At 49.0% G+C, this 27,044-nt stretch overlaps 1 protein-coding gene and 1 long non-coding RNA gene across 14 annotated transcripts in view; one reads left to right on the top strand and one right to left on the bottom strand.

Annotated features, from left to right (window-relative positions):
- Chd4 (chromodomain helicase DNA binding protein 4) overlaps positions 1 to 23,492 on the bottom strand; it is a 33,245-nt gene extending 9,753 nt beyond the window's left edge. For 2 of the 13 annotated variants that reach the window (XM_006237398.5, XM_063285425.1), the window contains exons 1-27: positions 23,220 to 23,415; positions 22,213 to 22,391; positions 18,774 to 18,895; positions 18,363 to 18,578; positions 18,038 to 18,156; positions 17,670 to 17,911; positions 17,338 to 17,465; positions 17,030 to 17,165; positions 16,733 to 16,911; positions 16,359 to 16,598; positions 14,134 to 14,337; positions 13,826 to 14,031; positions 13,196 to 13,327; positions 13,025 to 13,121; positions 11,807 to 11,998; positions 10,979 to 11,179; positions 10,661 to 10,798; positions 10,286 to 10,407; positions 9,961 to 10,134; positions 9,510 to 9,651; positions 9,293 to 9,424; positions 9,067 to 9,184; positions 6,012 to 6,136; positions 5,523 to 5,760; positions 5,199 to 5,374; positions 184 to 361; positions 13 to 99 (exon numbers count right to left, since the gene is read on the bottom strand). In XM_006237398.5, the coding sequence (XP_006237460.1) occupies positions 13 to 99; positions 184 to 361; positions 5,199 to 5,374; positions 5,523 to 5,760; positions 6,012 to 6,136; positions 9,067 to 9,184; positions 9,293 to 9,424; positions 9,510 to 9,651; positions 9,961 to 10,134; positions 10,286 to 10,407; positions 10,661 to 10,798; positions 10,979 to 11,179; positions 11,807 to 11,998; positions 13,025 to 13,121; positions 13,196 to 13,327; positions 13,826 to 14,031; positions 14,134 to 14,337; positions 16,359 to 16,598; positions 16,733 to 16,911; positions 17,030 to 17,165; positions 17,338 to 17,465; positions 17,670 to 17,911; positions 18,038 to 18,156; positions 18,363 to 18,578; positions 18,774 to 18,895; positions 22,213 to 22,312 (4,144 nt within the window). In that variant the 5' untranslated portion in view covers positions 22,313 to 22,391; positions 23,220 to 23,415. Of the gene's footprint in view, positions 1 to 12; positions 365 to 5,198; positions 5,375 to 5,522; positions 5,761 to 6,011; positions 6,137 to 9,066; positions 9,185 to 9,292; positions 9,425 to 9,509; positions 9,652 to 9,960; positions 10,135 to 10,285; positions 10,408 to 10,660; positions 10,799 to 10,978; positions 11,180 to 11,806; positions 11,999 to 13,024; positions 13,122 to 13,195; positions 13,328 to 13,825; positions 14,032 to 14,133; positions 14,338 to 16,358; positions 16,599 to 16,732; positions 16,912 to 17,029; positions 17,166 to 17,337; positions 17,466 to 17,669; positions 17,912 to 18,037; positions 18,157 to 18,362; positions 18,579 to 18,773; positions 18,896 to 22,212; positions 22,392 to 23,219 lie in introns of all 13 variants that reach the window. The other 11 variants (XM_006237400.5, XM_063285427.1, XM_006237397.5 and 8 more) reach the window with 10 other exon arrangements.
- Positions 360 to 15,740, top strand: LOC120102389 (uncharacterized). Its single transcript, XR_005503891.2, has 2 exons — positions 360 to 2,466; positions 5,158 to 15,740. It is a non-coding gene; the product is annotated as an uncharacterized LOC120102389 (long non-coding RNA).
- Positions 23,493 to 27,044: the final 3,552 nt, after the last annotated feature.

Here is a 27,044-nt window from a genome sequence, read left to right as displayed (position 1 = left end):
CTCTGCTCTCACCTTCTGATCGTTCGTCAAAGTCTTCATCACCTTCCTCTGAGGCCACTGAGTAATCGGACTGGTTGTCGGACTGGTCGTCCTGCCAATCTGGAGGGAGAGAGGGCAGATGAGCGGGGCCCACTGCTCTAGTGGAACGGCCCGTGGGTGGGGGGCGGGGCCGGCCACACACACCTCGGTCCTCCTGTGAGCCATCATTGTAGTTGACCTGTTTACGGATTCTTTTTCCTTTGCCCAGATTTCGGGCTAGATCTTCTTGCTGCTGCTCATAATGGTGCCGCAGCAATTTCTCCCAGTAGTCAGGATCCACACTTTCTTCCTGTTTTATGATTTCCCGTTCTACCTCCTCTTCCTCCTGGGACAGAGGGAGGGCCAGGACTCAGGGGTGCTGAAGTCAGCAGCACTAGCTACCCCTGGCCCTCACAGTTCCCCTCTGCTAGCTCCTTCGCATGGCTCAACTTGTAAACACTTGATGTGCCTGCTTGGACCTAAAAACTTGGAAGAAATTTAACAGACAAGGCATGGTTCCTCAAAGGTTCCGTGGAGATTAGCAATTGGCCTGATTAAAGGAAATGTTAAGACGAGACAGAATGAAAAGCCGCCGTGCGGCTTCCATGCCCTCCTCCTGGCCGCATCCAGAAAGACTGAAAAGAAGGTTATCGCCTTAAGCAAGCAAGGCTGAGGAGCTTCTGAGACACTGCAAGAGATCTTTAGGACAGAAAGCATTCTGGTCTTAATTAACCTCAGAGGAAATCAGCAACTGTTTGAAAAACAAAAACTAAACCAAAGTTACACACAGATACACATACACCGAAAAGTGTATTCTAGTATCTCAATGGCTCTTTTTGGTTTGTTTGGTTTTGAGAAACAGGGCTTCTTCTCTCTGAAGTCCTGGTCATCCTGGAACTTGCTCTTTGGCCCAGGTTGGCTGGGATTTGTTAAGAGCCAAGTCCCACTACAGCCCAGCTTGGCTTTCCAAATCTTATCCAAGTTACAGTTTCCTTCCCTACTGACAATTCGGATATATTAACGGAATACAAATCCTGGGCTGGGCAGAGTTGGAACTGGCAGATGCTTCCTTAGTATACATAAGGCCCTGGGCCTGACCCTCAGCAGTGCACAGACCATGCACAGCAGCATGTGCCTACAACACTGCCCTGGGGACAAAGCCAGAAGAATTAGAGCTTCAAGATCAACTTCATCTACACAGTGAATACAAGGCCATCTCAGAATACACGAGACCATACGTGTCTCAAAGAAAACATAAATCCAAGTCCATCAAGACAGAGTAAAACCACTGTTCACAGCCTGAATAAAAACCATCTAAATGTCAGAGCAATGGCGGGTTCAGAGAGCAAAGGCACTCAGTACAAAGCTCATACCCTGTGAGCCTGGATATACATGGAGCAAAGCAATTCTCTGCAGTCTCTTCTCCTCCACACCCACACCCAAGTAAATGGAAAAAGAAACTTTCAACAAACAACCTAAATGGTTACACAACCCAACTACAGAATGGGCTTATGATCCCTAATTAAAGAAAAGAAAATCTAAAAATATCAATCTGAAGAGTCTAAAAATATTAACTGCCTTTACAATTTTTAGTTTTTTAATTTAATGTTTGCTTTGTTACATTAAGTCTGGGCACCACAATCACTCCTGGTCCGGAGGAGACCAGAGGATGGCATCAGACTCCCTGGGACTGGAGCTACAGAAGTTTGTAAGCCGCCATGTGGGTGTAGAAGGAAAAGAACTCTGGAACCAGTGCTCTTAACTGCTGAACCGTCCCTCACCCTTCACCCCACTGTAAACACAAAAGTGTCTTAACAGGATGTCAATATAAAGGAGTCCAGACTACTGATCTTTGATGTATGGATACTCAACTACTAAGTTTGTAAATATAGCTAAATTCCCAAATCCCCCATTTCTGAAACAATTGTTTGCAAGCATTTCAGGTAAGGTGTTATTTAACCTGCCTGTACTTCCCAAACCACTTATTATAACTCCCTAGCAGACAAACAGACAAATACAGACAGACAGACAGACATATAAATGGTGGTTCACACCTGTAATCTTAAGCATTTAGAAGGATGAAGCTGAAAGATCACCATTAAGTTCAAGGTCACCCTGGGTGACTAACACCTCGCACTCGTCACACACACACACACACACACACACACACACACACACACACACCCCAATTGTCTCTAGAAAAGAACCAGGCACACACACACACACACACACACACACACACACACACACACACACACACACACACCAATTGTCTCTAGAAAAGAACCAGGCAGGACAGAGTAGAAGGTATCCTTTTCTCTTTTTGAGTTTTGAACTATGCTTCGATATGACTTGGAAGTCTGGTGCGGCTGGAAAGCAGTGGAGCCTCTGTGGTGCAGACCTGCTGGGAAGGAGTCACATCAATGAAGCGTGCACTCAAAGCAGCAGGTAAGACAGTGGTCTGCTCTTCTCCCTTTTGCCCTGTGAGCACTTTCCTCAGTATGTTTGCCCAGTTATGCTAGGCCTAATGCCCATTAGCATTAGGACCTGCTAGCCATCCCCTGGAGCCTCTGAAATGGTAACAGAAAATAAGCTTTCTTATCCTCCCCAATCTAACTTTTTGAGATAAGGTCTCACTAAGTTCTGGGTGGTCTAAAACTCCCTATGTAGACCAGAATGGCCTTGAACTCAAGAGATCTGTTTGCCTCTGCCTCTTGAATGCTAGGATTAATGTCATGTGCCACAATGATGGACTCAGCTTTTCTCTTTTGTTAGACTGATTACTACACGCCTATAATCTCAGCACCCAAGAAGCTGAGAAAAACTGAGCCTAAAGCAAGCCTGGAATTCCACAATAAATCCCAGGCCAGAAAGGGCTAACATAGTGTGACCTGGCCAATAAAACTTTGGGCCTAATGGTAGAGGCTTTAGCTTTTAACTACTAGAGAGGCAAGAGGATCAGAAGTTAAAGGCCAGCCTGGAGCAACAACTTATAGGGGGCTGGGGACATGGCTTGGTTTGTAAAGTGCTTGCCCAGTGTGCACCAATTCTTGGATTCAATTCCCAGCGCCATGTACAAGCAGGTGTGATGGCACATGCCTGTAACCCAGCACTTGGGAGGCAGAGGCATAAGTGTCAGGAGTTCAAGGTCATCCTTGGCTGCCTGAATTCAAGCCTGGCTTAGGCTAAATAATAAACCAAAAAATTTAAGGTACACAGTACTAAGCATAATATATATACATGATAATTTTTTTTAAAAAAAGTTGATTATAAAAGCATTTTAAAAAAACACAATTCTTTTAGCATGTCAGAATATAACTCAGTAGGAGATTATCTACTTGGCCCTAGGCCCATCCCCAGCAACCCCACCTTCTGATGAAAAGTCTAATCCAGGTGTGGCGCTGGATGTCTTTAAGCCCAGCACTTGGAGGTAGAGGCAGCAGATCTTTATGAGATCTAAGCCAGAGTGATATAGTAGGTCACTGTTTCTAAAGTAAAGTAAAACTAAAATAGAAATGATCGGAAGAATGACACTGGACACAGACAGTCATCAGGACCACACCTATACTTGCATGGTCACTAGCACTCACTTCGCCAAGCATGGGCCATGCCAGGCAGTTAATTCTCTCTGCTACTGTAAGAAAGACCAAACAAGTTTTTGGTTGAGTTTACTACCAAATTATATAAAAATTTCCCATCTAGTCACATATAAACTGTGACTAGAAACTACGTTCCATGAAAGCTGTTGAAAGCATAGTGGGTAGTGCCTTCTGGTGTGCACAGAGCCCAGGTTCACTCCCCAGCACACGAGAGTTGGACACGGCAATTGCACACCTCCAGGCATGTGCCTGTTATCGGGCACTCAGGAGGCACAGGCAGGAGGGTCAGAAGCTCAGGTCATCCTTGACTACACAGTGAGTTCCAGACCAGCCTGGGATATATAGGACCATCTCAAACACAGAGAAAGAACAACTGCGGTTCAAGTGTGCAATCTTACACTTGGGAGGCTAAGGTAGGAAGACCATGAGTTCAAGACTGGGCTGAGCTACACAGGACGACCCTGGCTCAACAAAACAAAAGAACAAAATAAAGAGGAGGAAGAAATATCCCTATTAAATAGTGTTTGATGGGGTTGGGGATTTAGCTCAGTGGTAGAGCGCTCTCCTGGGTTCAGTCCCCAGCTCCGAAAAAGAAAAAAGAAAAAGAAAAAAAAAATAGTGTTTGATTTATGATCCTTCAAAAGGTTATCAAGCAGAATTGATTAAGCCTCATGCAAATCATTAAAAGAACACACACTCATGCTACTCATAATCTGCTAGAACACAGGGGTAGGAATGTGACACAGCTGGACAGACGCTAGCCAGCAAGCATGCAGCTTTGGGTTCAACTCCATGTAAGCCTGGCCTCGTGGCACATGCTGTCATCACAGCACTTGACTGATGGAGTCAGGTTATGCTCAGCTACAAAGTAAGATCAAGGCCAGAGGATGGAAAGTTTAAGACCTATGCTAAATAGCAAGACTTTGTTCAAAACAGAAGCATAAACCAACCATGTTCTCTGAGGAAAGCAAAGTGTCCTTCAGCTGGGAGGACGAGAAAGCACCAGCCTAGGCCTGAGTCAAGTGACTTAAAGGCCCAGCACAGAAGTAAGGCTTTTAAATTGCTCGAGAGAAGAAATATATACCAAATCCCACACATTCTCTTTTGGTAGTTTTTGCTTCTTACTGAAAAAAACCAAGAGGATATATAAAAGGAAACAGGAATGAATTCTCATCTTTGAAAAAAAACATCTAGTTATTTCATGTATTTCATCTACTTTTTTCTGAAGTAGCATTAAAATTTTTTTTATGGAGAATAAGATTAATAAAAATAAGACTCTGGGGGTTGGGGATTTAGCTCAGTGGTAGAGTACTTGCTTAGCAAGTACAAGGCCCTGGGTTCAGTCCCCAGCTCTGAAAAAAAGAAAAAAAAACCAAGACTCTGGGAGAATATATGATGTGAATCTAGCCGTGTGGCACCTGACAAGTCAGGGCAAAACTGAGAATGTAAATTAAACATGTAACTTTCTTTCCAAGGCAAAAAAAAAAAAAGTTTTCCTGTTGTTTCAAATTATCATCTTGATCTTAATTCCAATTTCCAGACGAGTCACCAAGAACAGCATTGCCTTGGACTCTTACTCACCCCCATTTCTTCTTCCCGTACCACATACTGAGCCACTTTGAATGAACTCAAATATTCATTCATGCCCTGCAATTCTGTGTCTTCAGTCTCATCCTGATTTCGATCCAGCAGTCGTTCAATGGCCTTATCGTCATAATGGATGACACTGCTGTCTTCTCCCTCCTTGTTGTCTCCTCCTATGAAGAACCAGGAGCCCACAACTTTCAAGTCAGTTCAGCAGCAGCAGTAGGAAAAGAAGTTCCCTCAGGACTTGCTATCAAAAGTCCTTCCTTACTGTCTGAGAAACCCAGCTCCACCCCAAATGTAAGCTCCTGATTAGCTCACCTCCATCCGTGGCTTCGTCCTTGAATAGTTCCTCGGTGCCAAATTTGAGGATGTCATCAAGCTCCTGTTTGGACATTGAGCCAGTCTTGGAGCCCAGGCCAGGCCGCACCACTAAATGTGTCAACATCATCTTCTTCTTTGCCACCTGCGTGATGCGCTCCTCCACGGATGCGCGAGTCACAAACCGGTAGATCATCACCTTCTTATTCTGCCCAATACGGTGGGCTCTGCTAAAGGCCTGAAGTTGATTAAGCAAAACCAACAATCGTAAGTTCTCCTGACTGTCACTGACATCAAGACAACACTAGACAGAAGCTAAAGCCAATCTTCACATAAAATCTCCTTTCACAGCTCTCTTTCCAGACGCCAACTTCCTATCACATCACCTAGAATAGGACTACTGTTGTTTCATAGCTACATTTCACATGACAGACCTTCTGCTGGAGGGTATGGACTGCCCGGACCTCCCAAAGCTAATACTCTACTCACCTGGATGTCATTATGGGGATTCCAGTCAGAGTCATATATAATAACTGTATCCGCAGTGGCCAGATTGATCCCAAGGCCCCCAGCTCGAGTGGAAAGCAAGAAGCAGAACTGTTGAGCACCCGGTGCTAAGAGACAGAAAACACCATGAGTTCTCTCCCGAATTCCAATACATAAGTAGAGAGAGAAGGTGAGACGCTTCAGGAAAACACCAATTATCAACCTGGTACCTGAGGATACTTCAATCAACATCGAAGTTTATGAAAAGGGTATTAGCATAGTCAAGTATTGCCCTCAAAATATGTATGAATTTCAGTGAGAAAAAGAAACTTTACAGTAGATAATTTTAGCAGACACCGTGCCTAGGACCAAGTAACCAATAATCAGCAGAAAGGACAAATGCAGACATCACGTGCAATATCCCACTGTGGCATTCCTGGCAAGCATCTTTCAAGAAAGAGACACTGCTTGAAATAACTGACTAAGTCTGAAGTACCAATGCCAGGAATGACATTTCACTAGGGGTGAAATGTCAGGAGCGTTTTGTCCAACTGTAAGTATAAAGAGTGGAATCTACTTGGACCTATTGGTGGGACCTGGGATTGGATCCTCAACTGAAAAGGACATTAAGGGAAAACTAGCAACATTCAGTTAGGGTCTACAGTTCAGGTGACAATGGGATCCAATGTTATTCATTTTCTACTGTTAGAAGCTGTACCACAGTTACATAACTTACTTTACTGAGTTTTTGTTGTTTGTTTTGTTTTTGAGACATGGTCTCATCTAGACCAGATTGGTCTAGATAGCCAGGGTAATCTGAACTTCCTGTCCGTCCTTCCCCATTGCTGAGGTCACAGCTGTGTCACCACTCTTAGCGGTGCTGGGGACTGAATCCAAGACCTCACGCAATGTTGGTGAGCACTCATCCCCAGACAGCTCCCTGATTCATGCGTCAGTACGTGAGAGTAGGCCTGCCAGCACACACACGAAGTCAGAGGACAGAGCCAGTCTTCTCCTGCCACTGTGACTCCAGGACGTAGAAACGCAGGGAAGTAAGTAAGCCAGGATGCACCTTCCATACTCAATCACCTCACTGGCCTTTTTGCTTATTCTGTGTATTGCACATACGTGCATGCGTACATACGTGTTGTCAGAGGGCTTCTGGCAAGAACTTTCACACGTAGGAGAGGGATCTGATAAACGAGCTGGGTGACATGTGACTTTCCCTGCTGGCCCTCACTGCCCCTGCCTTTTTCCCCAGACAGGTCTCATGCGTCCGTGAGTTACTCCTTAGATCCTTACTTTATTTTATGTGTGTGTTCGCCTGCAGTATGTCTGCTCACAGTGTATGTGCACTGACTGGGAGGCCATTAAAGGATGTCGGATTCCCTGGACCTGGAGTTATAAATGGTTGTGAGCGGTCATGTAGGTGCTGGGAAATTGAGTCCTCTGGAATTGAGCCAGTGCTCTTCCCAGCCTCACCGCAATCTCGACCCTCCTACTGTACCACTCAGGGCCTGAGAACACAGGCCTGAGCCACCGGGGCCTGGGAAGGGCACTGACAGAGGCAGGTTAACGCTGGATTGTTTTAAACTTTTAAGTCCAAACACATTTTAAACAACAAGGATAACTACTACAAAGAACTTATCTCAGAAAAAAACCAACAAAAATAACTAACTAAAATGAAAGGTTGGGGAAAGGTGTAGTTGAGCCCCTGGGGGTAGAGACAGATAAAGAGCACTCGCACTCTGGCAGAGGATTCTAAGTTCGGTTCCTAGTGCCTCTGTCTGACAGGTGCTAAGAGCAGCCTCTAAGTTTCGGGCCACTTCGGGCACCTGTATAAACATGGTATACACAGAGACAAGTAGGCACATAAACATATGTAAAAAAAAACTTATAACCAAAACTAATCTGTTCTTCCTTTCAGCCATAGGGTATAACCAGGGTTAAAGAACTTCCCCCACCCCGGGCTGGGGATTTAGCTCAGTGGTAGAGCGCTTACCTAGGAAGCGCAAGGCCCTGGGTTCGGTCCCCAGCTCCGGAAAAAAAAAAAAAAAGAACCAAAAGAACTTCCCCCACCCCATCCCCGCTTAAGCAAAAAGACCAAAGACTCCAAAGGGTAGAAGTTAAGAAAAACCTCTTAAAGCTATTCCATTACTTGTTCAAAAGCTTTCCTCCTCCCTGTCAGTCAACCAAGACCCAAAAGAACAAGAGCTGGGCTTCTGGAGGGATGGAGGTGCTGGACATAGCTCGGCAGTTAGGAGCACTGGCTGCTCTTCCAGAGGCTGGGGTTCATTCCTAGCACCCACAGGGTGACTCACCACCAGCTGGACCTCCAGCTACAATGGACCCAATGCTCTCTTCTGGCCCCTACAGGCACCACACACATATGGCGCACACTCACGTGCAGGCAAAACATCCAGACACAAAACAAAATCAAGTCTTAAAAACAAAACCAGTGGGGCTGATGAGGCTGTTCGGCAGGTAAAGGTGTCTAGGTAATCTCTGCTCAGGCCTCAGGATTCACAGAGAACCAACTCTGTGTTTTCCTGTGACTCGCACATCTGTGCCATGGTGCACATGTATGCAGATGCAAGCTCGCATGCATGTATGCACACTTTTAAAAAAATAGAGGAAAATGATCAGAGCTGGGCAGGGGCAAATAACTCCGTCTAAAGGAAGGTCCATCTCTATGTGTCTGAGTCCAGGCTGGTCTACAGAGAGTTCCAGGCCAGAGAGGATGGATATAAAACTGGGTTCAATTCCCAACAGCCACACGGTAGCTCACAGCCCTCTGTAACTATAGTACCTAGGCACACACATGAGATAATTACAGTAGTACCTAGGCACACACACACGAAATAATGACATTTTTGTTTTGAGACAGAAGCAGCTGAGGCTGTCCTGAACTCTCTCTGTAGGTGACCAGGCTGGCCTTGAACTCAGATCTGCATGCCTCTGCCTCCTGAGTGCTGGGATTAAAGGTTATGTACACACCATGCCCAGCTTATTAATGTTAACGAACTGACTGCCTGGAGATAAGACACTCTTCTCTTACCATTGAAGCGATCAATGGCCTCCTGACGCATGTTCCCAGTGATTCCACCATCAATACGTTCATATTTATAACCTTCGTGTTCTAAAAAATCCTCTAGCAAGTCCAACATCTTGGTCATCTGGAAAAAGGAACCACTTAATTACAGAGCTGTCAGATGATAATCCCTTTCCTCAGTCACTAGGGCTGTCCCACTGCTGTCTGTAAAGTTCAGGATGGGCCCACGTACCTGGGAGAAGATGAGCACACGATGGCCTCCCTCTTTCAGGTTCTTAAGCATCTTCTGTAGCAGCAACAATTTCCCAGATGCTCTGATCAGGGCACTGCCGTCGTACATACCATTGGGCATCTTAGGGGCCTCCTGGTGACAGAAATAAAGGAAGAAACATGGAAGGAGACCCACAAGGAGACGTGGCAAGGCACAGGAGCCAAGGAAGCACACCTACCATTGCTGCCACAGGGAAGAGGTACGGGTGGTTGCAGCACTTCTTAAGATCCATCACCACATTCAGCAGAGAAACCTGGTTGCCACCGCCTCGAGCATTAAGTGCCTCAAAATTCCGAGTGAGAATGTACTTGTAGTACTTCCTACATGAACAGGACAAGGACCGGTCGGACGAAGAGTCTCTGAATGACTAATGATGCAACCCAACAGCCTGCGATCATCTTTCCAACACTCCTCACTGTGGGGCTGAGCTAACAGGCAACTGCCACACCATCCTTGTGTTAGACACAGGAAGGTGGAACGAGCAACTACAAGCTCCCGCTCCCAGGTGTGAGCTTTCCTCGGGCCCTGCTTGCTCCTATCGGCAGACATGAAGCTCTGTGGAAGAAACTGCTGGCGGGATGGCGGGTGTCTGTCACGAAGCTCAATTTGCTCCATCCCTCCACACTCACTTTTGCATAGGGCTCAGCTCCACACGCACAATCAGTTCTGTCTTGGAGGGCATGTTCTTGAAGACATCAGCTTTGAGCCGCCGCAACATGTGAGGCCCCAGCATGTCGTGTAGTTTCTTAATCTGGTCCTCTTTGGCGATGTCAGCAAACTCTTCCAAGAAGCCTTCTAAATTGCTTCAGGGGGAAAAGAGTTGTTAGAGAAAAAGAAAAAAGGAAGAAAGGAAAGTAACACGGGAAGTGAGCAACAAGAAGAACAAACATATAGCTAGGAACAGACAGACAGACAGACAGACAGACAGACAGACAGACAGACAGCCACACTTACTGGAACCTCTCGGGGGTGAGAAAGTTGAGCAGATGGAACAATTCCTCTAGATTGTTTTGTAATGGAGTTCCAGTTAGCAACAGCTTGTGTTGGAGTGAGTAACCGTTCAAAACTCGGAAGAACTGGTGAAGAGAAATGAAATTCAAGAAACGAAGGCACCAGAGCACCAGAAAAATCCCAAGCTGTTTCACTGTCCAGTGAATTAAAGCCTCTCATCCCATGGCTGGCATCCTTAAATGCCTGGCCAAAGAAGGGGCTACCAACGGTCAAGAAGAAAATAAAGACCACTTTCCCCTCTTCTCTACTTAGGCTTCTTTCAAAAAGATGACTCTCCCAAGGGACTAGGACTAGAGGCTCTCACCTCCCACTCCTCACCTTAGACTGGTTGTTCTTCAGCCGGTGGGCTTCATCCACAATGAGGCAGGCCCAGTCAATAGAACCCAAGATGGCCATATCAATGGTGATCAACTCATAGGATGTCAGCAGAACATGGAATTTCACAGATGCTTCTTTCTGCACATAACGATAAGCCGGTTACTCACTACTGGTCCACTCCTCAGCACAACTGGGACAAGCAAGCTTTCCCTGCTCCCCAAGTTCTCTTTCTGCCTCACTCAGAGACCTGGTAAGGCAGCAAAGCAGCCCACAGCAGTGACTCCCTGTCAAGTTTCCTCTTCCCTCCCACTGAAATACCTTCATTCGGGAGGCTTTCTTGCCACCACGAATGGCATTATCTTCAAAGGAGAACTCATTTTCCCGGATGATGGCACGGCTGTCCTTGTCACCCACATAGGTCACCACATACATATCAGGAGCCCACATCTCAAACTCTCGCTCCCAGTTGATGATGGTGGACAGAGGCGCGCTCACTAAGAAGGGGCCTTTGGAGTGACCCTGGAAGGAAACAGGCAGAGTCAGGGCTAAGAGCCCCCTCCCTGAACCCCAGACTCCCCCTCCTCCCTGACCCACAGTGAAGCTGACACTGGACACCTGTGCCTCTGACGCCCCTTCATCTGTTACAAACACCATTCACCCCTCTTCCCAAAAGGCAGTTGCCCACCTTGACAAAACCAAACTCCTCCACCTACACAAGAATTTCCTACCACTAAGGCCTTTTACCTCCAGGCACTCAGCCTACCAGGGCTCTGATCCTGCAAAATCTCCACTGTAGGATCTAGAAAGTGGCTCACTGTTTAAAAGCACTAGCTGCTTTGCATAGGTCCCACGTCCAGATCCCAGCACCCACATGATGGCTTATAGTCTGTAATTACAGTTTAAAGAGGTGACCCCTCTTCTGGCCTCCCCAGGTACTGCACATAGGTGGTGCACAGCCATACTTATGGACAACATACCCACACAAAGTAATTAGAAAAAGAAAAGAAAAAAGGATTTGTACTACAGAGCTGTCTCTTCCTATCCCTCTGCAGTATTTCTTTCTCCCTTCCTCCCACTCCTTAAAACACAAGAAAATATAGTCACAAAATACCCACTCCAGACACTAGCGTCTCCCAGCCTCTTTACCTCCTTGTACAGGGAATAGAGGAAGACTGCTGTCTGCACAGTTTTCCCAAGGCCCATTTCATCAGCCAGGATGGTATCGGTACCCTGAGCCCAGGAGAAGCGTAGCCAGTTTAAGCCTTCCATTTGGTAGGGGTGCAGGGTTCCACCTGTGGCATCCAGGTACTCCGGCTGTCGCTCATACTTCACTGTGGGCTGAAGGAGAAGAGAGGTCAAAAGCTGGTAAAGAACCCCCTTCCTGGAAGACTGCTTCCTCCTACACGAGTCCTAGTGGATCTTTTTTTTTTCCTGAGAGCTAAGAGAAACAAAACAAAATAGCCCTTAGGGAAATAAGGCATGGTAAGACCCCCTTTTAACCCTAGTACTTAGGCTGAGATAGAAGGATTGAGTTCAAGACTAGTCTTTGGATCAGGATATACCGTCTCAAAATGTAACAATAAAGAATTTAGTTGCCTTGGAGTTGCCACAGAATCCACCAGGCCATAATGGACAGATCAGATCCAAACCAATGGTCACAGAGAGTCCCAGTTAAATCCAGTGGGTCCCAGACCAAAAAGGCATGAATGTGGGAAAGAGATCTGCAGGGAAGGAAGAATGGGGTGGCTAAAGGAAGGAGGGAGGAAAGAGGGGGCACAGGGACAGTAAGCAGAAAGAACTGTGGACATGTGTGAGCCTCAATACACTTGGGAAAAGGGAGTGATGGGATCCTCACTGTCACTGCAGCATGTGCCTTAGCATCCTTCAGAGGACAAGGCAGCTTATCTAGGCCTCAGGGAGACCTGACACAGACCACTATTCAAAACATGCAAGGCAAAGAAAGGCTCCGGTGTGCCAGGACACTAACTGCTGTCATCGTTAAGACCAGCCAGGTAGAGGCTGGCGCACGTAAGCAATCAAAGCACTTAGGAGGCGGAGACAGGAAATCAGAAGTTAAAAGTCAGCCTGAGCTATATGAGACCTTGCCTTTCTCAAATACATACATGCATACGTTTGTACGCACGCACACGCACACATACACAAGCCCCTTGTATATAAGACCACCTCCTAGTGAACACTGTCCTAACATAAAATATCCCATCTGTGGGTTTTTCCTGATGCTTTCTGAGAGGACAATCTAGATCGTCTCAGCTAGAGTCATCTACAGGTCCTGGAGCTTCACCATGACACTGCAGCGTACTGCCCACACAACAAATACACCATTCCTCTTCCACCCAAACTCACATCAACAGTTGGGGTCTCCGGAGGCCTTTCCAGTTTCCGTAATTTCACCTTCTTAAGCTTCTTGCCAGGTCGCCCTTCCTCACCCCTCATTAACTCCCTAGGAGAGAAAACGGCAGAGCTGCCTCTCGGTCCTTCTGAAGGAGAGCAGTTCCCCTCTTCACAGTCACCTACCTGTGGTTCCAGTAGCTCTGCTTGAACAGGTCGTAGTCCTGTATCTCCACATCCTCACTCTCCCAAGACGCCTGATCGTAGGGTAAGTCTCGCCACTTTATTAAATAGTGAACGTGGCCCTTCTTGTCCACACTATGATGTCAATAAAGAAAAACTCCTCAGAACCAGAAAGCAACTTCTCTCACCTCTCTAGTCAGCCTTGCTCTTAAAAACCAACAAAACCATTCCAAATGCGCCAGGCTCCACATAGACTCAGTCTCAAGGATGCCTATCTTTGACCCAATACTCTCTCTACTCTGTACTCTCCCTGTGGGCCGTACTCAGAGGAATGTTTCTTGAATGTAAGTCAACAGCAAGGTCCATTCTCTTAGCCCCTTTATTTTTTTTTTTAAAGATTTATTTATTTATTATATATAAGTACACTGTAGCTGTCTTCAGATACACCAGAAGAGGGCATCAGATCTCTTTACAGATGGTTGTGAGCCACCATGTGGTTGCTGGGAATTGAACTCATGACCTCTGGAAGAGCAGTCGGGTGCTCTTAACCGCTGAGCCATCTCTCCAGCCCCTCTTAGCCCCTTTAGAAACACTGTCTGGTAGGTCAATGGCCTCCAGGGAGCCATGGGATACCTGTGGTTGAGGATCCGGTGGATCATCATCCACTCCGGTTTTATTCCATAGCGATAGAAGCGCTCCTCCATCTCTGCAAACTTAGGGTCCTTGTTCTTTCGCTTTCGGCTCTTCTCCTCATCTCCACCGAAGTCCCCAGAAGGCGGCTCATCCATATCATTCTTCCGCTGGTAGTTTCTGAACATCACCTGACAGTGCAGCTCCAACTGGGAGCAGAAAGAGAAAGGCGGCCACCCTGGAGCTGCATCCGGCCTCCTGCTCTTACCTCTGCACTGTCACCTCATACATGCAACTTGTCCCAGGCTTACCTGCAATTCTGACACCCAGGAGCAGTGCCAGTAAGACATGCCTTGCCATTTCACAAAGAACTGCCTCTCTGGCCGCCCCTCCAAGGGTTTGGGAGATGGAGTATTAGGATCAGCATCTGGAGGCCGAGGCACTGGTGTAGGAGATGGTGGCTGGCCCCACTTCCAAATTAGGATCTTCTGCACTTTGCCCTTAAGAGCTGGACACTGTTAAATAGAAACCACTTAATCTCAACTCAAACCACAGGGCTATGCATAAAACTCTCCAGGAACAATAAATATCAGTGTCTATGGGTAGGTGGTTAGAGCACTTGCTGCAAACACGACAGCAGGAGGTCAAATGGCCAGCATCTGAAGAGAGGGCTGGTCTCCCAAAGGAACCAGACTAGATACCTGGCATCCACTGTAGCTAAGAATTATTGTTCCAGGGGATCCAATGCGCGCGCGCGCGCATACACACACACACACACACACACACACACACACACACACACACACACACACACACACACATACACACACACACACACACACACACACACACACACACACACACACACACACACGGCCTACTGCCATGGGAAGGGAGACTAAAGGATCACTAGAGCTTGCTGCTGGCTGCCAGCCAGCTAAGCTCCAGGTGTAGTGAGAATCTGTCCAGGGTGATACGGTGGGTATCGGAGTACAACACTGCTGCTGTCTGGCCCAACACCAAGGCCTGGAGCCCTGAACACACATGTACACATACAATACTCGCGAATGAACTTTTTTTCTTTTCAGGTAAGTCTCACTCTAATAGCCCTGGCTGGCCTGGAATTCAATATATAGACCAGACTGACCTTACACTCACCAAGAACTGCTTGCCCTGCCTCTGATGGAAAAACTACAAAGTGAGTTCCAGAAAACAAAATAAATAAAATACTTCACCTCAAATAAAATCTACCCTCACAATCATCCCTAGGCAAAAACCACTAGAACTTTCTCTCCTCTTTGGATATTGTCACAGAGCTAGAAAGAGTCAAGAAGCAAGCTATACAATAAACCAGAATAGCTAGGCACACACAATTCACAGAGAGAGAGACTTGAACCCTTCCCTCTCTTGAGCAAGCTGAATGCAGTAAGCTGGCTCTGGGGCAGCCATGGCTACCGAGAGCTAAGGTGAGACACCCAGGCTCAAGTGAAGCTGGGCATGGTAACCTCAGCTTTGCTCCTCATTCTTGGGAACATGAGGTACAACAGTGAGTTCAAGGCCAGCCTGGGCTGCAAATGAGTTTGTTGCAGCATTTGTGTGTAAGAGCTAAGTTACAGGACCAACCTAGGTGTACATCAACAAAAGAATGAAGAAAACATGGTGTCTTAATACAATTTTTCAGATATAAAGAATAAAGGAGCTGCTTTCCTTTACAGGAAAGCTGATAAAAATGGAGATCATAAAGCAAAACCACATATGTACAGAGAACATAAAAGTAACACAAGACAACTAAAGAAGAGCACAGGCCGGGGTTGGGGATTTAGCTCAGTGGTAGAGCGCTTGCCTAGGAAGTGCAAGGCCCTGGGTTCGGTCCCCAGCTCCGAAAAAAAGAAAAAGGAAAAAAAAAAAAAAAAAAGAAGAGCACAGGCCTAATGGGAAGGGGACATCCTTAGTGCAGCAGGCAGGCGGATCTTCCTGCGTTCAAGGCCAGCCTGGTCTACATACATAGCGAGTTCCAGGACAGTCTGGGACTCACAGAAAGGCTCTGTCTTGTAACATCAAACACAAAAACAGAACTGTTCTTAACCACTGAGCCATCTCTCCAACCCCCAAATTACAAGTTTTTAAAGACAAGATCATGTGTGATACTCCTGCCTTTAATCACGCAGGACACCAAGACAAGAGGATCACCGTAAACTCAAGGCCAGCCTGAGCTACATACATAGAGTGAGTTTAAGGATAGCCTGGACATCAGTTCAAAACACCAAAAATCGCAGCAGCAATCAGAATGACAGAATGACTACGACTCTACTGCTTCACCTGCTTAAGAGGAGACCGTTCTTCTCTTCAGTTAACCGCATTTACGCGGCAGATGATGGCCCAAGACTAAGCACTTTCTCCTGTCTCAGCTAGAAAATCTCTATGTCTCCAAAGACCTCTCCCCAACCTAGGCCTCATAATGCCTACCAGAGAGCAGACCCTTGTGCTAGTAAATGGCACTGCTCCCCTCTCCCACCCTCAGTGAAGAGTCACTTACAGTACAGCGGGGACAGAGCCATTCGCCATTTGGGATCTCTGGCAGCGGGGGGTTCAGACAGTGGATATGGTAGGAAGAAGGGCAGGTGTCACAGCATAGTAGTTCCCCGCCATCCTTGCAGACTCGACAGAATTCCATATGGTGGTCATCTTCCTCTTCTGGGTCTCCCCCAACTTCTTCCAGAATCTCTTCACCCTCAGAATTGTCCTCCTTAGCTTCCCACTGGATACCCTCCTTCTCCTGAAATAAAAAACCAGAGATTCAGATTATTACCACCCCACCCCACCCCCAGTCAGACAGCCAAGGACACTCCCATTTTTATTCCCACCTTTGCCCTTAGGGGGACCCAGAGGCCACAGTAGCCAGGCACTCACACAGTGTGGGCAGCTCCACTTGCCCTCGGGGGCCTTCTCCATGTCTGGGTCCAGGCACACCATATGGTAGGCTCGGGGACAGGTATCACACAGGATGATCTCGCCGCCTTGCTGGCACACCTCGCAATAGTCCTGGTGGTCTGTCTCATAACCATCCACAGCAGTCACCTCCTCCTCGCCTGGGCAAGGAAGAGGGAAAGCCCAATTATTAGAACAGACCACCTCCCCCCAACCCTCATCTCCTAAGGGAGATCTCCCCGGCCATTCGAGAGTCCCAGCACAGGTAAGCACACACACCTTTCTTCTTCTTCTTCGCCGTCCGGAGCTTCTTGCGGCTCCGACTGCTGCGGCTGGTAGAGCCATCCGAGACAGAATAGCTATTGATACTGGCATCGTCGAAGTCGGACTCCACATCTAAGTCATCGTCCTCACTCTGGGACAAAAAGAAAGAGAAAGCAAAGTTAATGTCCAGGCCAAGGAGAGAGTGGGAAAGAGCCCCAGGCGCAAGTGCACAGGAGGAGCCTAGTCACACCTGCCCGAGGCAACACAGACTCCAACACTCCTCCCACCACACCTCCTTCCCAGTACCGGGGACCAGGCCTCACCGAGGATCTCTTCCTCTTGGAGCCGAAACCTCCCAGCTTGATTTTCAGAGGAGCTACTTTCTTGGGCTTGGGCTTCTTGGCGTCCGGCACTCGAGGGCTGCCTTTAGGCTTCCTTCGAGCATTGGGACCTAACAGCAGAAAGAAGATAGCCGAACGTATACCACAAGGCCAATGATGGCAAATAAACTCCTCGCCTACATTTACACACCACGTCTTTCTTCTAAACCCAAGGCTTGTTCCTACCTAATGCCCAACTTAGGGGCAAGGCCGCATGCCTAGCTGTCTCTGACTTCACAAGCCCACCCCAGACTCTTCATTAAATCCCACTGCACCTTTGCCCTCCTTGGTCTTGGCCTTGCGGATAGGAACCTCCACAGGGGGAGGGGGAGGGGCAACTTCAGTAGCTGTCACCATGCTCTCCACCACAGCCACAGCCGCTGCAGCTGCAGCCGCCACTGACGCTCCAGAGCTGCCTTTGAAGGGGTTGTTGGTACTGAATTCCCTCCACTTTGCACCCAAGACCATCATCATCTTGGAGACAGCAATCTTGGGGTTTTTAGCAGCAATTAGGGGTCTGGAAGAATAATAGACAAGAATGAGAAAGATGGTCATACACAAAGAGAAAGAGAAAAGCAGACAAGAAGGAGAAAGTCTAGAAGGAATCTCCTCCCTTCCCACCCCTAAGATCCTCCAGCCTTACCGGACAAACTGGCTGAAGGCCTTGTAGTTGGTGAGCGTACGGTAATCCTCCTCTGAGAACACGTGGTCAATGTCTTCCATGCCCCAGTCTTCCAAAAGCTGGGCAGACGACTTAGGCTCCTGCAGAGAAAGCAGTCACGGACCTGCTTCACAGTGCCAAGACCATGCCAACTGTGAACTGAAACTGCAGCCTCCATGAAGGGAACGCAAAAGCAATAATCAAACCCACATGGAGGGATCATGCTCTACAGGGCAGCAGTGCATCTACCTGGGGAGGAGGACAGGAGAGGGGACAAACAGGGTCTCGAGGACAGAGCTCTAAGCACCTTTGAATCATCATCGTCGTCTTCCTCCTCCTCCTCCTCCTTCCGCTTGGACTTGCTCTTCTTCTCTTTCTTGGGTCCAAGCTTCTTCTTCTTCTTCTTGCCAGGAGTATAGTCGCTGCCCTCGCTGTCTGAGCGCAGAGCCGCCTCTTCGTCCTCCTCCACAAACTCCGGCCCCTCCCCAGAGCTGTCCCCCAGCTGCCGGCATAAGAGTAAACGCTGGAGCAGGAAGGGGGGAGAGGGAGACAGACACACATGCTACACACATGCTCACCTCAGGACAGACAGTCCTGAGGCTCATCCCAGAACCTGACCCCAGCTCCAGGAGAAAAACTACCCTCAGCCCCACAACTCTCCTCGAGTGCCTCCTCCTTCTCTCTTCTCACTCCCCAGAACACTCAGTCACCCACTCACCTCCTTTTTCTGGCGCTTGCTCTTAGGGATTTTAGGGTCCCGGGGTTTCTTAGGTTTTTTCTTCTTCTTGAGCTTTGGAGTCTCTGCTTCTGATAAATCCTCTTCCGGGTCATCCTCATTTTCTACTCGTATTCAGCAAAGTGTAGCAAGCGGGGAAAGAACAGCAGCACAAGGTAAGGGCCTCGTCCAGACGCTTCAGATTGTCTGCCTACCTCTCTGCCCAGACACCTCTCCAGAAAACTGCTGTACTACACACGAGGGGGCTGACACCCCGCATGAAGACAAAGAGCAGTGTATACCCAAAATAGGCTGCCCGGCTGGCCTGGCCAGGCCCACCTTGGGCAGCTGTCCAGGCCCCTGCCTCCTCTCCTCACCATTCTGTGTCTACAGCACCAGTGAACTGAGCTGCTTAGAGCTCAGCAAGTAAGAGAATTGGACCCAGGTCTCCCGAAAGTGGGCACTAAACAGCCCATGACAGGAAACAGGGAGAGCCTACCCAGAAGGCACTGAGAACAGACTCGTCCCTCACCATGCCACCCTAGAACAAATGCCAGGTTCATAAGACATAACAGATACCCTTATCAAACCCCTTTGGGAATATCACAGCTCAGAACCACCAGAATCTCCCCAGTCCCAGATTCAGTTGCCAGTTCAACTTCACACCCTCTCCCAGTTCCCTTCGGCATCTCTAGTCCTACTGTTTCTTTCCAGCTTTCTCCTGGGTCAGCCGGCTCTTCTCCCTAGGGGCCCGGAATCAGCCCAGCTGTCACCATCTCCCCTTCCCAACCCCCCTCCCATCTGGCTCCACCTCCTTCCCTGGCTTGAAGCACACACAAAGCCCGGGTAACACTGGTGAATCCTGAGCAAGGGTAGGTAGAAAGGGGCACAGAGGGAGAAGGCTAGGATGCAGCTTTCTTTGTACCAGACATGTACACCAGCTCCCAGTTCCCTTCTCCCTCTTCCCAAGCCACCCCCGCTCAAGAAGGGGGGAGTAGGAAAGGGAGGAGAGAGAAGGGAGTGCCTCACCCACTGAAGAGAAGGAAAATGGCTCCTGACCGCAGAAGCCAGCCCAGGGCACCCAGTGCCAACATAGGACAGACAGGAAGTGGCAGGGGCAGGGGTGGAGCCAACAGAAGTACACAGAGCAAAGAGTACCCTCAAAGAAAACTTCTCAAATTATTACCTGGCCCTAGGTCCAAAGCCAGTGATCTCTAATACCTACTCTAGGATGATGACACAGTTTGTAAGAGGTCACCCTCATGTCCCAGGCAAGAAAGTCAAGACAGCACCAGGAATATTATTATTGGAATGACTGCAGTACTCACTCAATTGTAGTTCTTTAAAGACATTAGAACTAAGGATTTAACAAGGGCTCAATGGAGGTTACCAAACCTTATGACCTTCTTCCCTAAAAGGTATCAAAAAGCTTTAGCTTGAGGAATGAAGTGTCAAAACTCAACTTCCTCAATCACCCAACAAGAATCCTACCCAATATGCAGAAACCATGTCCAAGCCCCCAAAAGTGGTAGGCTCAGAGGACAGTGGCAAATAGCACACTCCCTTCTAGCACACATCCTTAGTGCGGGACCCCAGAAGTAGTCCTAAAATGAGTCTGAAGCCAGTCAGATCCCAAGGTTGGACAAAATGCTCAGGCTCCCATCTACACCATCCCAGGACCAAGTCAGGTTAGGAGGCCCCTCTTATCCCTAAACAAATCATTTTTAAGGGCTCTCACCCGCAGCCCTTACACACCCATCAAACCCTTCTTCCTCTGCCTGTAGAGCAGAAGTGAGGCAGGGACAAGCCCACGGAGGCACAGCAGTGGACACCTTTCCATCCACACGCAGCCCTCAGACTCCTCCAGCCCATCACACACTGAAATGGCCAACAACACCCTGCATGTGATAGAGGGAGATTTGGGATGGGGCAGAATTGGGTGTGGCCAGTGGAAAAACTGGGTCATGCTACAGATTGGGGCAGAGTTCACACCGACAGCCTGCACAGCTCCCACTTGGGAGGGAAGCCCTAGACCAAGGGGTTATGGGAGGGCTAAGATGGAGACCAACACTGGCTAGACAACATCACTCATCTAGCCTCTCATAAAGAAGATGGAGAGGGGGGCTGGGGATTTAGCTCAGTGGTAGAGCGCTTTCCTAGCAAGGCAAGGCCCTGGGTTCGGTCCTCAGCTCCGAAGAAAAAAAAAGAAGATGGAAAGGTAAGCCTTCCTCCTTCTCCACCTCCCCTCCCCTTGCAAAGGCAGAGATCTGCAGTCCTACACCTCAGTGATCAGACACAGATCTAAGTCCCCTATATATCAGCAGCCAAGGACTCAGCATCAAGAATGCTCTCTTCAATGGCAAATTTGAAAAGCACTTCTTCTGGATACCTCCACACCCAGTTGGAACTAAGGAAAAGGCAGAAGTGAAAGCCACGTCTTAAAGAACAAAAACAGGACCTCCAGGCTCCAGAATGGAGGAAAAGTAGAGGCAGAGAAGATAAAGAAAATGTCTTTTTTTTTTTTTTTTAAACTGAACTGGAGTCAAACCAATAAGTGTCTTAACTAAGGGGGTTCTAAATAAGGAGACAAGAGAAAGATGTCCACTTACAAGCATGACATCAACCATCACTTGAGGGCAGACACTCAGGCAGGCTGGTTATAACAATACGGGTTTGGCCAGTCCAGGGAGCAACCCCAAAACACAGTGCAAACCCTAACACACCCACACAAACACCTCATGACACCAATCCAGACCCCAAGCTACCTCAGAGTGCTAAGAATCTCTAGGAGAGAAGCAAGATTATGTCCACACCACGGGCAAAGGAGTCTCTTCCTTTCCTCTGCCCCTCCTTACTAGGAAACTGCAGCCTTCCCTAAGCCTCCAGCCCTTCTCCACTCAAAAATATTCCAACAATCTGACTGACTAAAAGTTCTATAGATCCGATAAAGAGCGAGCTTCAAACTTGAAACAGCACAGAGAACCGGTAACTGATCAGGACAGAAAGTAACCAACACTCCTGCTTTCTTCTCCCGGGAGCAACCCCGGGATCCCCCTGCCTGGCAGGGCTCCTACAACAGAAATCCCCAACGCACCCCACCATGTTGCCACCAGAGTCTGAACCACCTGCATTCCTTCAAGAACCTGCACAAGGTAAAGTCTGGTAACCCAGAGAGCTCCCTCAACCGGGGACTGCGGAGCATTCCAGACAGCCTTGAGTGAAGCCAGCTTGCATCTGGGTCCGTGGTGCCCAAGAGACACATGGCTTCCACCTCCCCCCGCACCCCCCAGCACCCAAGAGCTCCGCAGAAGAGAACCACTCCCTTCAGATGCCCTCCACCCTGGGCTCTGCACACAGACAGGCAGCGCACGCAGCCTCACTGGAGTCTCGAGGAAAGATCAAACACCTCCTTCCTGCCCTGGGCCCGCTGGGAAGATGTTACCTGGATGGGGTGGGGGCAGGCTGTTGTTCAGAAGTGCATCCATATCCTCCTCCTCACTGCCCGCTGAGCAGGGGGACGGGGAGCCCAGGCCCGACGCCATCCCCTTCCGTTCCCCGGCCAGGGAATTGGCCCAGCTGCTCCTGCCTGCGGCCTGGGGCCCTCTACACTGGCCCGAGTCACTGTGCGGGGGAGGGGGGGAGAACAGTGAGTGACGCGCAGTCCCCCTCCCCCACCCGCTCTTTCCGCCCCCCTGCCCCACCACCCTAGCCGAGCACCCGAACCACTCAGGCTGAACTTAGTTCCACACTCCTCGGGGACAGCCCGTGAGCCGGCTCCCCAGCAGGAGCCCCCAAGACGAGGGAGCGACGCCCCCGAGGGCAGGCTGGTGCATGGGGAGGGGACAAGCTAGCCTGGACCGAGCCAGGAGTGCCTGGGGCTGGGGGTTCGAGTGGAGAGGCGCCGGGAGGGTCAGGGGAGGCGGCCGGTGCTCGGGGACACAAGGTCACTTGGGAGTGGGGGGGGCGCTTCTCTGCGCCCGGGGAGGGGCCAGTCCCCAGACAGGGCAGCTCTCCAAAGGCTGTCCTCTGGGACAACTCAGGTTCTCTTCCGGAACGGCGGGGACCAGGGGGCGTGGAGGCTCGGGCGCTCCGGGGTCCCAAAGAGTCGGGACGCCAGAGAAAAGCGAGCACCCACGGGAAAGGGGCCGGGCCACGTGTCCCGGGGGGCTAGCGAGCAAAGGGCGAGGGGCGAGGGGCGGGCGCCCGCCCGGCATTGTGGGAGGCCGAGGCCAGGAAGGGGTAGCGAGGAGCAGGACTCCCTCAAGGCAGGGCGCCGTCTGGGGGGGGGGGGGTAACCCGGCCGCCTCAGGGGAAGAAGGATCGACTCCCTGGAGAGGGGACGGCCCGCGGGCCCCGGGACGCCTGAGGAAGGGACAGGTGAAGGGATGACCCCCGGGACGATGTCGGACTGAGAGAGATGTCTCTCCCGTTGCCTCGCGCGCTCCTCACCCTAGAGCCGCCTCAGGTCGCGCTGGGTCTCGCCGGTGTCACTCCCGCTCCGGCTCCTCCTCGCCGCGGCCGAAGGGGGGAAAATGGCTCCGGCTCCGGCGTCGCCTCTTAAAGGGCCCGAAACACCGGCCGGGAAATCCCACCGCACAGGCCCCGCCCCCCACGGACAGCCCATAATAACCTCAACCAACTCCAACCCCCCCTCCACTACCGCCACCCTCCTCTCTAGGTCTCCCGGGCAACCCCCGCCCCCTCGTCGCTCAGGCAACCATTGGCCACGCCCCCGTCGAGCGCGCGCGCGCGTCACCTGGGCAACCGCCCACCTCCTGGCCATCCCATAATACACACGGACACCCCACATACACACACCCCGCCCCCCACACTCTATGCATATATGTGCCCGGGGCTACGGACATATAGTGCAGATCTTTTACAAACTAAACCTGCTCCCCCCTCCCTTTGATATCCCATAATAACCACTCTTTGCCAACTTCTTCACTCTTGTCCTTACTGCTAACATCCCATAATAACTCATTACCTCTCCCTCCCCTTGGCCATCCCATAATAAGCACCCCTCCCAGCACTTCAGCCTCATATCCCATAATATTCAACCCATCCCCCACCGACATCCCATAATAACCACCCCCAGTTTGATATCCCATGATTGTCAGAAACTCACCCACCCCATACTACAACGGACACTCGGCCTCCTCCCACACATATCCCGTAATAATCAGTCTCCCACTTTCTATACTGATATCCCATAATATCCAACCCCCTAGAGCTGCCCTCAGTCCCTGCACTAGGGTTTAGATTCTAGATGCTCACTTCACCACCCACAGCCTTCCCAGTCTCTTTCTAGCTCTATGGTCCATAAATTACCATTCCTCCCAGCAAAGAGATACTCACTAATGATCAGCAGCTCTACAGTCACCCCACATACGGACATCTAAATCTCCTCCACTAACACTGGGAAAATGTCCTATCATTTACTTCATCTACTCTGGCATCCCATAATTTCAAAAAGCCCATGATACCATAATACTCCCAACACAAACCATTGCCACATCCCATAATACTTCTGCTACACTCCACCACCTCGCACAGGTCTGGCCAGACATCCCATAATATTCACAACCTCCCCCATCTCTAGAAGTTGTCAGTCTCTTCCAACAACCAAGAGCAGAGAGGGTGTGGCAAACCACTAACTGCCCTGTCCCCATTAGTGCGCACCTTATTCCCTTTCTGGGCAATAGGAGTATTCTGTCCTCGAGACATTCAGTGCCCCTGGACTCCCTAGTGATCATTTCCAGACTCTCAGGAACCAAGAGCCAACCTAGAGCCCCATCAAATCTCACCGAATCCAGATATGTTGTGGATGCTTACCTGCAGCTTTAAAATTTTGTGTAAAACCAAGCAAATAATATGCTGACTAGATGAGACACTTGTGTGAACTTTAACTCAGCCAGACGTCCCATACCAACTACAGACTCCCATCCCCAAACTATTTCTCAGCATTCCAGTGATACTCTACACTCGCTGCCTTCTTCAAGTCCAGGCAGCCTCCGTGGATGGGTATCCCATCACCACCCTGAACTGAGAATCCTCTACAATGCCTTGCTCTCTCTACCCACCACTGCTTGTGTTCACTAAACATACCTTTGACAGAGTACCTAACAAGGTAAAGAGCTAGCATGACTGAGTCTACGAAGAAGAAAACACAGGTGCCTTCCTTCGAAAAACAGTCACAGCTGGGAACCGTATCTTATGCCTGTAACATCAGCACTCAGAAGGCAAGCAAGATGATCAAGGGTTCAAGGCCATACTCTGCTACTTAGGGAATTCAAGGTCAGTCTGGGCTACAGTAAAAACAAGTCTCAGATAAATAAAATTTGTTGATTTATTACCAGCACCATGCTGTAACCAACTGGGCTAATGGGGCACCTATGAATAAATATTTTTAAAAGAAACATTAAAGAGTCAAAGAGACCATGATACAGGTTAAAGAAATACCAGTGAGTTCTTACTCTCTTCCTTCTCTGTCCCTTCTCTCCCCATTTCCCCTCTACCCCTCTCTCCACGTGTTGTGTTCACAGCCGGCCTCTACCCACCCCTCCCTCCTTCTCTCTCTCTCTCTCTCTCTCTCTCTCTCTCTCTCTCTCTCTCTCTTTTCTATCCTTTTTTTTCGGAGCTGGGGACCGAACCCAGGGCCTTGCGCTTGCTAGGCAAGCGCTCTACCACTGAGCTAAATCCCCAACCTCTCTCTCTCTTTCTCTCTCTCTCTCTCTCTCTCTCTCTCTCTCTCTCTCTCTGCCTTTCTCTTGTCTCTACTCCTTCCTCAACTCCCCTCCCCATGCCCTAATTAAGCTCTATTCCATACTAAAAATGAAAGAAAGAAAGAAGGAAGGAAGACAGACAGACAGACAGGCCACTGACCACTCTTTCCCAGTGTCCTGTCATAGAGAACTGAACAAACCAGAACTGTTCTTCTCAGGAGAGATCACATCTGCCACAGAGGCTGGGATAGGTGGACCATCCAGACCAGTGCTTCTCACCCTTCCTACTGTTGATCCTTTAATACAGTTCCTCATGTTGTGGGGACCCCCAACCATAAAGTTATTTTCGTTGTTACTTCATAACTGTCATCTTGCTATTGTTATGAATCGTAAACAACTATGTTTTTCCGATGGTCAAAGGGCTCATGACCCACAGGTTGAGAACTGCTGATTTAGAGGATTTTACAAGAGAAGGCTGGTCAAGATAATTTCCTGAAGGGCCTGATTATGCATGCCTTCAAATCATCTCCTAGCTGCTCCCTACAGTAGGCTAGGGGATTCTGACTGGTAAGCAGCAATCAGCCAGTCAATGTTCTTAATGCTTAAAATCCACATTATCATGTGTTTTCTTCAAACACATCACTGGGCCACAATTGCTTTCCTTATTCTTTTTACTTGTTTGCTTTTTTATTGGTTCTCTCTTTTAAATTTTTAATTATTATTAGTGTGTGTGTGTGTGTGTGTGTGTGTGTGTGTGTGTGTATGTGTGAGATTGAGGGGGGCGAGAGAGAGAATGGGGTATTATCAGATCACCTAGAGCTGGAATTACAGGCAGTTGTAAGTTGCCTGATGTGGGTGCTGGGAATTGAACTCCAGTCCAGAGCTACATAAAGATCTTGTCCCAAACAGGACAAAAATAAACAACAATCTTAACCCTTCTAAGAATCTTTCACTTTTCCCTCTTCCTGGTTCCAGAAAATAAGGCTTTAAGTGAAAACCAATACCCTGGCCCACTGTCTCTAGGACTCCTCTTAACCCAGAGGTGTCTCTCTCTGCTTCAGCCTTGTCTGTTTCAGGAAGGCCAAAGACCTGTGGAAGCTGGACAGCTTAAAAAGGAACCGGAACTTCAGTACAGGAAGAGGCCTTCCTGATCCTGAAGTGAACAGGAAGACCCTCATGCTATCTCTCCAGCACCTCACCTCACCTCCCTAGAGAAAGGGCCCCGGCAGATAACACTCCTCTGTGAAATTCAAAGGGCTGAATTGGTGAGTTCTGGAGATAAGGAAGGACTTTACCCAGAAAAATGACAGTCTCCTTGCTCCCAAATAGATCATCAGGGAAGCTAGATGTGTTGTGTTTTCCCACCAAACCCTAAGTGTATAACCATGAGTATTCCACATTTCAACACTTTCTCACCTTGGAACTAGAGTCTTAAGCCCTTAGGTCTAACAGGGCATGAAGTAGTAGACACCTTTAACCTTATCAGCACTCAAAAGAGACGAGGCAGGTGGATCTCTGAGTTTGAGGCCAGCCTGGTCCACACAGTAAA

This window comes from Rattus norvegicus, chromosome 4, assembly GCF_036323735.1.
Source record: "Rattus norvegicus strain BN/NHsdMcwi chromosome 4, GRCr8, whole genome shotgun sequence".
Classification (NCBI taxonomy): domain Eukaryota; kingdom Metazoa; phylum Chordata; class Mammalia; order Rodentia; family Muridae; genus Rattus; species Rattus norvegicus.
The sequence above is the reverse complement of the archived record's forward strand: the minus strand, read 5'-3'. Positions and strand labels throughout refer to the sequence as shown.